Source organism: Pagrus major, chromosome 21, assembly GCF_040436345.1.
Source record: "Pagrus major chromosome 21, Pma_NU_1.0".
Lineage (NCBI taxonomy): Eukaryota > Metazoa > Chordata > Actinopteri > Spariformes > Sparidae > Pagrus > Pagrus major.
This window is the reverse complement of record NC_133235.1, coordinates 8,842,393-8,855,059: the sequence shown is the minus strand read 5'-3', so window position 1 is coordinate 8,855,059 and position 12,667 is coordinate 8,842,393. Positions and strand designations below refer to the sequence as shown.

General features: G+C 42.5%; 1 protein-coding gene across 1 annotated transcript in view; it reads left to right on the top strand.

The window, feature by feature from the left end:
- Window positions 1-12,271, top strand: part of rem2 (RAS (RAD and GEM)-like GTP binding 2) — a 31,475-nt gene extending 19,204 nt beyond the window's left edge. The window contains exon 5 of the mRNA XM_073492108.1: window positions 11,809-12,271. Coding sequence (XP_073348209.1) covers window positions 11,809-12,137 — 329 coding nt within the window. The 3' untranslated portion in view covers window positions 12,138-12,271. The remainder of the gene's footprint in view (window positions 1-11,808) is intronic.
- Window positions 12,272-12,667: the final 396 nt, after the last annotated feature.

Genomic DNA, 12,667 nt, shown 5'->3' with positions numbered 1-12,667 from the left:
AAGCTCCAACGTGTGGATAAAGGTGGAGAGGTACTCTGTATTTATAGTATGGAGAGTGGTGAATCTTTTGTAAGCCTTTCCAAAACCAAAACACAAGCACAAATGCAAGGAATATATCTGACTAACTGTCCTCGCTATCTACAGTCGTATCCTATCCCATTGTTACTTCCATGGTTATGGGTGACTATGTTTTGTGGGGATACAGGCTGCATAGTTGTTCCCTATTTTGGAGAAGCTAGTTCTGGCTACGCTATGCTAGCAGCAATGTTCCACAAATCTCAATCTAAACTCTTTCCTGCCTGTCCAAGTTCACAAGCTAGCAGCAGGGAGTTATGTTAGAATGTTTGGAATCACCTGTTTGCTTATCAAACTTACTATACTACCAAAGTTAACTCTAGAGTTAAATATAAAAACAGTCTGTCTTTTACATGGACCATCACAGGTGTCTGTTTCAGTAGCTTTGCTAAATTAAGGCAATTGGCGCTATAATCACATCATTCTAACTTCATTTCGAAACTCACTACACAACATTTTCTTGACTAGCTAACCCTTGACTCGCTCGTCAGCTCACCTCTGTTACCGAGCCATGAAGTGTAGTGGTCCAGGTCAAGGGATTATTGGAATTGATGTTGGCTAAAGGCCACTAAAAATATAAAATATTACTTTTTTTTTCACAAAGCTACTGTCTTTTTATTGGCATATAAAGCTCGCCACACTGCAGACTGTTAAGAAATGTTCCATGTCTGGATTTTTGTTAGCGTCTTAGAAATGTCAGCTAGATTTTAGTCCTTTAAAAAGATACACAAAGTTCAGGTTTTACTTTGGCTCTCTATTAAAGACCCCTTTTACTGGGTTCTTATTTAAAAATGACATAAAAAATTCAGCCAAAGACGGATGTCAAGGAGTCGACGTTAGCTTAATTAGCTAGCGAGACCCATTGTGACAAAACTGCCCCGGTTATCATTATAAACTGCACACTGTATGTGCTATTCGAGAATGGAAGCTTGACAGGCATAGCAAAACCATTGGGTGCTGGGCTTGGCAAATTATTAGTTTGCTTCTGCCCAGACACCAGCTATGATGAACAGACGCCAGGCTGCTGTGTGAATGATGCAAGAACAGAAACACACCAGAAACATTTGAAATGGACTCCCATGTTCGCTTCTTTCAACTGCCTCTCAAGCAGCTCACCAAACGCAACATCTCAAATGAAAAAACTTGCGATTACACTGATCCAATAGATCGTGATGCTTTTTTCTGCTTTTTATAATGGATAACAGTGCCTCAGTGCCCAAAATACAAATGTAGGAACACACACACACACACACACACACACACACACACAGAGAGAACAATGGTAGTGTGCTTTGTGCATTTACTCATCTTTACCTTCTATTTACCCTCTTTCTGTCTTCCTCTGTGTTGGCTCATCCGTCTCTCTGCTCTGGTATTTTTGCCATAAATCTTCCCCCAAGCTGACAACGTCTCCATTAGAGAGACTCTTGGGGGATTTATCTTTGATTAGCTAAATCAATTTCTTCAGTGTTTACGATATCCAGGGATAAATGCCCGGTTGGTAAACTCCTCATGGGAAGAAAATACCATCATTTGTTATTGCTGTAAAACGGTGGAAATATATACTGTCTATTAATGCTACTTACCTCCATGGCTTTGGCTTTATTGGTTTACCATTGGATTACACAGGCTGTAATTACGCTTTTTGACAATGATGCACAAGAAGAAATCCACAAATGGAGCAAAAATTGGGGTCAAATACAAATTGATAATAGAGCTGTATCCCATTTTTTCTTCTGTCATTTGCTGCTGCAGTGTACTAGCCAATCTACCTACCATGAAGCCAAACAGGATGGTGATTTTAGCCATGCTTGCAGTGGGACCGCAGGGTCGGTCAGTCAGTTTGGTCCAGATGGAAACAGCTCGACAAATATTGTATGGATTATCATGAAACTTTTTTTTTTTCGAGCAGAGAAAACCTGAAACCTGATGTTGCTGGTAATGTCTGCCCAGCAGGTTGACATATATGGTTTGAAGCAAAATGTCTCAACATACAGTATGTTGGATGGATTGCCATAAATCTGGTCCAGACGTGTCCCCAGCAAATTATAATTGTATTATAGTTATTTAGTTAATTTGTTAACTTCAGTTCATGACCAGATAATCACAAAATAACATTTGCATTACACTGTACAATCTGACAAAAGTGACTCTACTTACAAAAACATTGATAAAACAGAGTGAGTAAGAAAAGTATAATAATTAAGTTGTTAAATTTTAAGTTGTTAAAACTTTTTAGCTCGTACAACTTACATTTATTTTATTTTATTTAATAGTTTCCTGACTTTTTTAAAGTAAAGTCAACAGTGTAGCCTCAGAAGTCCTTTGTACGACGAAGCAAATGTTAGCAAGCTAACTCGCAAAATTAGTGAGTGAAAACGATACCTGCTGCTGTAAATGTCACCAGGTTAGCATTATTATTTAGCTGTTTAAGCTGCAACTCTTTGCATGCAGCTTTATGACCGACATGAATCACCCAGTCGTCGTAATAAATTAAATGACGTGCCAAATAATTTCAGGTTTAATACACCTGTATTTTGAAGGATAAACTAAAGTGTAGATGCTCAACTGGACAAAAACTGATTCCAGAATAATCTGCCATGAGATTATTGAAAATCTCACAATCATAAATTGGTACATACAGGGTGGTCTACATTCAGTAGGCTCGAGGTTGTAACTGCTGCCAAAGTTTCCCCTATTAAACACTGACGGTGATAAATACTAAGTGTACACTTTGACTGCTTTTCTGTGCTGTGTATTTTTTGGTTGATCATTGTCGATAAATTCTGTGATTTAGTGCAGTAAAGAAGATACACAGTAAGAAGTCCATGGGGATATTTTTATGGGCATGTGTTGTTTTGATGCAACAATTCTCAAAGCAAAAGGAATAAGACTGCGAATCTAAGCGCTCACATTACTCTAGTAAAAATCACTTTTTGTCATATTTTGGCTTGCCACACTGAAGCTGGAGCTTGGCAAAACAAACTCACTGAAGAAGAAAGACACAGTGCTGAACCGAATCCATTTAGTGATGCTTGACAAAAAAACTCCACTGAACAGAGATCAGACCACAGGCAGGTTATAATTTTGCTGGACTTTGTGAGTGAATTTTTCATGCAGCACTGGCAGGCCGTCCCATTGTCTGAATCCCATTAATGTTTCAGACAGAAAGTGGGTGCAGAGTGACTGTGTGTGAGAGGGAGGGGAGACTGACAGCACAGTTTGACCTTGATCTGAACTGGTATTCACGGTCTACATGGTGTATAAATTCAAAACGTCACGGTCATCTGCAATTTCAGAGCACTCGTAGTGCTCATTTAGTCTCATTTGTCAAATCTGAAGACACATTTTGCTGCTGACGCAAACATCACCTTATCCTCCCCTATCTAATCCTCTGGAGGGCCTCCATCTCTCTGTGTCCCTCAGCTCCTCTGTTTTATGTTTTATGTTTTGCTGTTTTGTTTTTGTCCAGATGGCATATCTCTGTTTGGATTATCTCCCTCTTACAGAAGGCCGCTGCTCTTACCATCTTTATGTATGTTTGTGCTCGCCGCACGTGCACGATGTGCACGCGGCCGCCGCACGGCCTCATTTCTCTCCCGTCTTCTCGCTGCCTGATGTCTGCGAGGCTGTTTCAAAGCGACGACTGCGATAAAAGGGGCGAGGAGAAGAGGGGTGATGGAGGGAAGGGTGGATGTATGAAAGGGAGTCTCGGTTGTGAGGAGACGTGTGGTTGGGGGAGAGAGGGGCTTGTTTTGTTGTCCTTGAAAGAACCACTTTGAGTTTGCAGACGTTCAGACTGAGGATATTTTTGCGATATATAGCGAGTGTTACATCAATGCATCGGTTCCTCCGTACAGCAGCGAGGTGATGTTTACCTCTTATAAATCCGTCTCCATGTCTTTCCTTTGCCTGTGCGAAAGAGATTATTCTGTCGCTCTAATGAAAGACGATCCTCACCTGCCTATTCAGTCAGATTCTGCGCTTTTAGTGCCTATTCACAAATTAGCCAATAAATTACCTCCATTAACCACTGCTGGTCCCGAGAGCAGTGTGTTTTGTCAGTGACCAGAGATGAACCCAGCTTCCAGCTAAAATAAAAGTCTAAATAATGCCTCTTTACAAGAATCTAGTCCAGACAGCAGTGTAATCTGCCGTCACTTGACTCAGTACTTAATTTTTAAACATTTCCGATGTTGCCGCTGAGTCAAACCAAACGCTGTAATGTGAAAAGACTGCTCGTCAAGCCGAACCCACCGATGACCCACATTCTTTCCACTCTTTCTTTACATGTTACTTTGATCTCTTTCTTTTGGTTTTTCAGTGCGAGACCCACAGCTCTCATTAAACCGCCACATAAAACTCCAGCAAAGCAGTGAGGCTGGCAAAGTGTACCAGCATCACAAAATAGCAGAGAGTCAAAGAAGATGATCTATAAAGCTGAAGTGCCTGATATATTCCTCCAGAGTCCAGCTGCGGGCTGAAGTAGGGCTAAAAGGAAGGGCCAGAAACATGATGCACATAGGATGCTAATGTTCAAGTCAGGGTTGTGGCCCAGGAAGTTGTTAACCCTACCTAATTAGTATACAAAAGATTGTAAAGAGATTGGCTCAGCGCACGGTAGCTTCGTATCTCCATTTTCTTCTGACAGTCGTGGGATATTCAGGAAAGAGAAAGAGGAAGAAGTCATGGGTGAGTTAAAACAGCTTCGCTTTAACCTCAGCTTCCTGTGTAAAGGAGTGACCCGCCCATCTATCCCAGCCTTGTCCATTGGTCTTTACTTACTTGCAATTAAATCATTAATCAAGTCATCATGTATGTGACCAAAACCATGATCTTTTCCTAGACCTAACAAATAGGTCTAGTTTTAATGCCTAAACTTACCTAAACGGCACCGCTTCACAATGTTTTCAGAGTTACTTAGGGCTTGTGTCCACACCTGCGTCACCTCTTTTTCTTTCTTCTGGCCTAGGCGTTAATATTCACTGTTGTCTCCTATGGATCATGTCATGCACGCACATCCTCCTTGCTCTGATGTCCCGATGTCGAACATAAACAAACGGATAGTAAACCGCAGAGTCATTATCGATCATTCAGCATCCGTAATTCAGCAAGGTATTCTCATAGAGAAAAGACGCACGTGCAAGCATTTTTTCTCTGTGCACAGACGCTTCATCCCAGCATTAACTGAAACGACGACGACACTTTAACAAAGACATATATACAGTCAGGAATTGTTTTTATATCTTTATTGTTTAGTCCCGTTGGCAACATTTTAATCAACATCTTCTCGAGTAGAAGTGGTTTTATCAGAGAGAGTGATGTGAAGATTACAGGCGAATGTTGCTGTTTGAATATCCACAATCCTGAGTCTGTCTTCTCTGTTTCCTCTCAGCCGGGCACATAACGTATGATCTAGTTGGCTGTTAGTCTTTGTGGTGCGTTCAAGTGCAGCTTTTTTGAGACACAGGTGATGTGAGGTGACGCAACAGTCAGCCTTCATCTCGGCTGGTTCTTTGATGTCGGTTTGGTGCGTCTGGGTCCGAAGGGAAAGCGTACAGTCAGTGTGAGGTTCTCATAAGGGATGTGTGTGTGTGTGTGGAAGTGTAGAAACCACAGTCTGAGGTCAAATCTTGTTTGCTTTGCTTTGTTTTGCAAGTTAAACAGAGGCAGCAAGTGTAAAATCTGCTCACATCGGTGCCTGCACATCGCTGTCGACTCAAGTTCGGCCTCAGCCTCGGTGTATACTTAATGACACGGGTGGAAGAGGGCGCGAGGGAGGCGAGGGGAGAATAATGAGAGATGCCTATACTCAGCATATTCTCTCCTTATGAAAAGAGAACAACCCAGGAGCTGCGATGTGGTCAGCGATATGGAAATGCCCCGTCTCTGCTCCCGCGGCGCCTGACAAGGATGTTCTTATGTTGTCTCTGGACAGCCCACATGTATCCTCTCTGATATGTGAGCCTGACAGAGGAGGCTGACTGGGTATAACATCCTCCTTAAAGAACCCGGGGCTCAGAGTGCTGAAGTCATAAAGTCTATTTATGGCATGTACAGTGACACTTTTATTCTGCTATGTCTCACCTTCCCCCCCTTTGCTACATCTGTGCCCATCCTTAACACAACACACACACACACACTAACACACAAACACACACAGTGATGCACACACTGTCACACTGGGAACGTATTTATTATTTGCTCAATATGGCCATGGCATGGCCCGGCTCCTCTGGGCTTTGATTAATGTGCACTCTGGCTCAGTTTGCTTAGTCGACACTCTTTCTGTCTGTCCCCTCCCTCTGTCTGTCCCCTCCCTCTGTCTGTCTCCTTCTGTCTCCCTCCTCTCCTCCTGCTTGCTCATTTCAATCTGCCATCTTGCCTGTCATCTCCTTTCAGCATCTCCCCCTCCTTGTCTTTGTGACTCATGTTTCTTCCCGTTCGTCTCCATGCCTCTCTCAGTCTGTCTGCCTCTTCTTCCCTCCCTTGTTTTCTGTCTCTCTGTCAGCAGACAGGTGAGCGACCTTTGGGTGAACCTCTCCCTCCTTTCCTCTCGCCTCACTTCACCTCCGCTCCTCTCCTCTCCGCTCATCTCGTCTCGCCTCCTCTCGTTTCCTCCTCTCTCCTCCTTGTTTGCTGTCCTTGTTTCTTCTCTCATCCTGTGCTTTGTCTGTTGTTTCCTTGTTTCCTCTCCTCTCTTCATCTCCTCTCCTTATTGCCTCTCCTCTCCTCTCCTCTCCTCTCCTCTCCTCTCCTCTCCTCTCCTCTCCTCTCCTCTCCTCTCCTCTCCTCTCCTCTCATTTTCTCATTTCCTGTCCTCTCCTCATCTCCTTGACTCCTCTCTTCTCCTCTCCTTTGCTCGCTTCTTTGTTCAATCGCATTGTTTCCTCTATTCTGGTCTCATGTTTCTTCCTCTCGCCTCCTCATTTCCCTACCCCAAATCCTCTCCTCTCCTTGTTTTCCTCTCCTTTTGTTGTTTCCTCTTGTTCTTCTCATTTCTTTCTCTCCTCTCCTCAACTCCTTTCATTGTTTCCTCTCCTCTCATTCTCTTATTTCCTGTCTCCTCTCATCTCCTTGACTCCTCTTTCCTTTATACACCCCTCTTCTGTTGTTCCCTTGATTCCTGTCCACTCCTCTTCTCTCTTCATCTTGTTTCCTCTCCTTTCTTGTTTCTTGTTCTTTCATCTCCTTGTCTCCTCTCCTTTTCTTGTTACCTTTTCTCTCGTTTCCTTCTTTCCTCTCCTCATCTCCTTTCATTGTTTCCTCTCCTCTCATTTTCTCATTTCCTCATTTCCTCTCCTCTCCTCATCTCCTTGACTCCTCTATTCTCCTCTCCACCGCTCTCTTCTGTTGTTCCCCTGTTTTCTCTCCTCTTTGTTCCTCCTCTCCTTGTTTCTTCTCCCCTCCTCTTCTCTCCTCTCCTTGTTTCCTTTCCTCTTGTCTCGTTTCCTTCTCTCCTCTCCTCATCTCCTCTCATTGTTTCCTATCCTCTCATTTCCTCTCCGCTCTCCTCCTTCCTCTGTTTTCCACCTCTCTCTCTCACATCTCCAATTTAATTTCCCAAACTCTCCTCTGACAGGTCATGAAGACTAAGTTCAATTCAATCAGCCGCGCAGGTATTAGGATAAGCCTTGTTGATCTGGTTTGGGATTTGTTTTTTGTCCTCCCTCTCTTACCTCACCCTCCATTAGGTGACACTGTTGTGGGTCAACAGCTGCTGTGCGGCTGCTTTATCACAACATGATCAAATCTGCCTCTGTTTTATGTAATACCTGTGTAACACCAGCACATTCATTAGGTTGATGCCTCCCAAATACAGCCACACAATAAAAAAAAGGATTAACAGGTTACAATGACCGTAGTTCAGATTATTAATAAGGTTTTAACTAGATTTAATAACCTGGCACAAGTATTTAGTAAATCACACTGATGTGTAGCTTATGAACTGCAGATTTTTTTTCTGTAGCTTCACATGGTCTCGATCAGCAGATGGAGTTTGCTCAGTCCTATGTCAATAGAACTATCGCCATGACAACAGAGCAAACTCCATCCACTGACGGATGGAACATGTGGTGGAAAGCTTCGGGAAAGGGTTAGTGAGAGGACCTCGACTTAAGATGGTCATATCTAACCATACATGAACTAGGCTTGCCATGGTACTCGGTGTTCCCGGTGTTACACGTTGGGCGGGCACACACCGTCGTTTTGCTTTTTTAATCGATACTTAATTGTACGACGCCAGCAGCGGAGTAGCAGCACAGTGGAGCAGCAGTCACATTGTTGTCAAAAGTAAAAATGACGTGGCAATATTTTGGATTTAAACCCGATGCTGATTGGGAACCGGATAACGTTAATGAGGGAGAGAGAGTTGGTTACCTCACTGAGAAGTTGGAGGTGTGCAGCCTGTCGCCAGACGCTCTTCATCGAACAGTTGCTCAGACATATTTAAAAATGAACTGCTGTCAAACAATGCCGAAAATGACAGTTAGTAGACACATTTTTGATGAACGGTAGCTACACTCATTGAACACTTTGTATTTCCTGTGAGTATCCTACTTCAAAATAAAAGTCAACGTGTGTTTCGCCAGTTAAATGCTTTTTTTAGAAACAGTCAATTAACACAGCGCCCTACAGATAGGGCCTGTTAGAAAAAAATGATGTATATTACCAGTGTTGTCTGAGCTTATTAGTCAGTGGGGAAACTTGGACACTGCAGCAACCTTAACATGAACATATTGTTATTTTCCAAACTGGGTTTGCCGATTTCACACATCTCAGAACTGCCATCATGAAGCGTCAGTCGTCTACCCAGAAGTGACAACATCACCGTGGTGCCGTTTATTGTAAAACACAAAGGGCAACCAAACAACGGATGGACAGGTTTTACAGGAACATATTACCTGGACGTGAATAAACATGAACATAGTGAACTACCCATAGTAACCCTCCATTGCACTGCTCATGCATAAAACAGTAGGTACAGTGGGTCAAAGTTGGTGCATAACGGAACACAAATTTACATCTGACAGTGGGTTATTATTTTAATGTTCACCTTGTCTCAAAGACAGCTTTAATTCTTTGTTTGCCAATTCTGATTTGCAGCAGAAAATAATAAAATAATGGAAAAAAAACATCTTGTCTGCTCAGTAGATTATGTATGAATATGTTTAATTTAAATCACATTCTCGTCTGCTTGGGCTTGTTTTTCCTGATATAATTCTTTAGTAATGTTTTTAAGTGCTTATCTTTTATTTGCTTTACTTTTGTTCTGTATTTTTAGCCTCTTGCAGGTAGATGTTGTACTTTCAGGGTATTATTGCGTACCTCAAATCAATTTTCTAAATAGACGAAGAATCAAGGTCAATGTAGAAAAAAGAAAATCTCTGAAACAAATGCAAAATCCGTCTATGGCTGCGACCTCTTCTAGCTGCCAACACTTTGATGTCATTTTAAATTCACGCAGTTTAAGTTTTATACAGTTATGAATACTAATAACAAACCTCAAAAGCCTTCTCTGCACATAGCTGCTCACAAGATGCTGTCTCTGAACAGTGCAGTGGCAATAGTAGAAAAGAAAACAGTATTTGAGCTGACAATGAATCCCATTTGTTGCAGAGTGATCTCTATCTGTCAGCTTTCCTTATCATCCAGGCTTGTTTGACCAGGAACAAACAGACGCTTTTAGCTGAGATACTGAGCCTTGTCAACAACACGTTGAGTCACCTGTCCTTATCCAGGGGAGTCACATCGAGATAGGCACCGTTTTCCCATTCGTGTTGCAGCCAAGAGATTTGAGCTTAAACAACTCAGCTTGTGGCAACGTTAACCCCATCCTGCCTTCACTGTCGCTCGCTCTGGCTCTTTGTTTTTTTTTTATTTATAACTGTTGGTATGACAGATTTGCAAAAGGAATACACAGAATGTTCATTTTACAAACATTACACAGCAATACAGGGTAATTACTGTAGTTTAAATGGGGAAAAGAAAGAATATTTGATGTTACATTAGAGAGGCGATGAAAATTGGTTAAAAAAATCCATAGAAAAACAAATCCTTGTCTCTGTTGTCAATGCTTGTTTGAAAATCTGTTGAAACCAAACTCCTATTATAAATCTGCATATTTTCATATACTACTTACACGCTCTTCATCAACGGATGACATTTGCTCAGTTGTCATGGAGATGCAGTATATGGTGGCGTGAGCTCTTATGATTTCACCCGCAGCACTTTTCTTGACCTGTGTAAGTTGTAATTTTAGAAAACAAAGCCGATTCAAGGTCCATGTACTAGCCTTTTTAAAAATTTGCTCTCAACTGGATCACATGGTCCTTATCAGGGGATGGAGGTTGCTCAGACATATGTAGACAGGTCTGTCTCCATGACAACTGAGCAAAATTAATTGAATTACAAAAAGTGTGATATGGTTGAAATCTCTGGGGAAAAAAAGCTAGTTAACCCCTTGCCAAACAAGCATATATTGACATACTGTTGACTTAAAAATGTAATGTTCTATATATAAAATACATTTTAATATATGGAAGGAATCCACGTATCTTTGACAATACATGCCAATTTATTGTCATTTTGCTTCAAGAATGAATGTAGTTTGATAATACATTGTTCATATATACTTATACTATTTAATTTACTAGATAATATGTTTTACAGAGAACATGTCCTTTTTTTTTTTACAATATATTAAAAACTGCAATAATTTGTCAATGTATAGAGTATGTCATTTGATATATTCGATAATACGTCGCGAGTGCATTCATAAATACAAATTTCAATGTGTAAGAAGATGACAGCAGTTTAAAACATAAGCCTTTGTCACCTCTTCAGTGCAATATGTATTTACAAGGGGAACATATTGTCATAACACTGTTTAAAGGGGCAATATGTAAGAATTTAAGTTGAACACGCGCAAAATTCTACTAAAATTATCAACACAATGTAAATAAATTACAGTTTGACATTATAATGTCAACCAGCTATGATATGCTGCCCCCTATTTGTTTTGAGTATGAATTTGACAGGTGGCCAATTCTTGCATATGGCACCTTTAATGGACACAAATAATGAAAAATAAAACATAGTATGATATTTTATATGGAAAATGCATTTCCACTCCACCAGAATAGACCTTAAATTGGGGATTGTTGTGTCAAACTACTATTTCCAAGGTCAAGAGTGGACTATCTAATGGCTGATATCAATCATACAGAATGTAAACGAACGATGATACATCTATAGTTTGATTACAGACATGTTTTTTTCTAGTATCCATTGTCATAAATCACAGTCCCCCCAAAAAACATTTCACTTATATTGATTGTTTCTCCTCCACTGTCACGGCTATCGGACAAGATTAAAAAGCCACAGTAAACAGAGAGCAGTGTCTCCTCCCCACAAAGTGAGATGCTGCAGATTGACTCCATTTGTCACAATTTGGTGCAGAAGAAGTGGCAAATTAACAGTTAAGAAGTCTAACAGAGTCTCTCAAACAGCAGGGCGGGAGCTGTCGATGCAGAGGTATTATCTTGTGGTGATACACATCACGCAGCAGCTGGGTCGTAAACAAGCTGTCGATGGTTTGCTGGTTTGATCTTATGTCATTACATTTCAAACGGCTGCCACTAATTGCTTTTCCCAGATGCCACTGTGTGAAGCCTCAATTATTTAAAATGTATGCCATACGACCATTTCTTAAATCTCCCTCTCTCTCACCAGAGGCCCAATCCAGCGCCATGATGTTCGACTGCGTCTACATGGAGCTCTCCGCCTCCCTGGACCACGGGACCAACGAGCTGTTGGAGGCCGCAGTCCGGGCTGCGAGGGGCGACTGCGTGGGCCCCGGCTGGACCGATGGCGACCCCGGTTCGGGCCGCAGGGAGAGCCTGACCAGCCGGGCGAAGCGCTTCCTGGCGGGGCTGGTACCGCGCTCGTACGGGCGAGACCGGGACCGGGATCGGGGCCGCTACAGGGAGATGAGCCGCCACCGGGGCAGCAAGATCCTCCGCCAGAAGTCCCGCTCCTGCCACGACCTCAGCGCACTGTGACACACACACACAGGCAAAGAGACACACTCCCACACATGTACACACACAACAGATTGAAGGGGAAGGTGGAAGAGATGGAGGAGGAGAAGAGGGTGAAAAAGGAGGCTAGGAGGAGGAGCAGGTGATTAAAGAAGAGGAGGAGACTCACATGAGCGAGGAGGAAGGAGAGAAATGGTGAGGGGAAAGGGAGGAAGTGGGAGCCTACATGAGCCTGGAACACAGCACTGAGGTTCTCCAACAAGGAGGCCAGGCTGCAGAGAAAAACAGACAAACACAGACGGAGGGTGAGCCGTGGCATTTTCCTGATGAGAGCAGGAGAGAGAAAATCAGTGACAGCGGATGGAGTCACTTCAAGATGCTAATTAGAAGCGGGAGGTGAGGGGTGGGGGGGTGGGGGGTGGGGGCGTCACAAATAAACACACAACTAAGTAGCACGCACTGATTATGTAGAGACTGATAGCAATCTAATGTATAGCTATTGTAAACCCTGTTTTATAGCATGCCGAGTAGACGATCTAAGACATGACCCT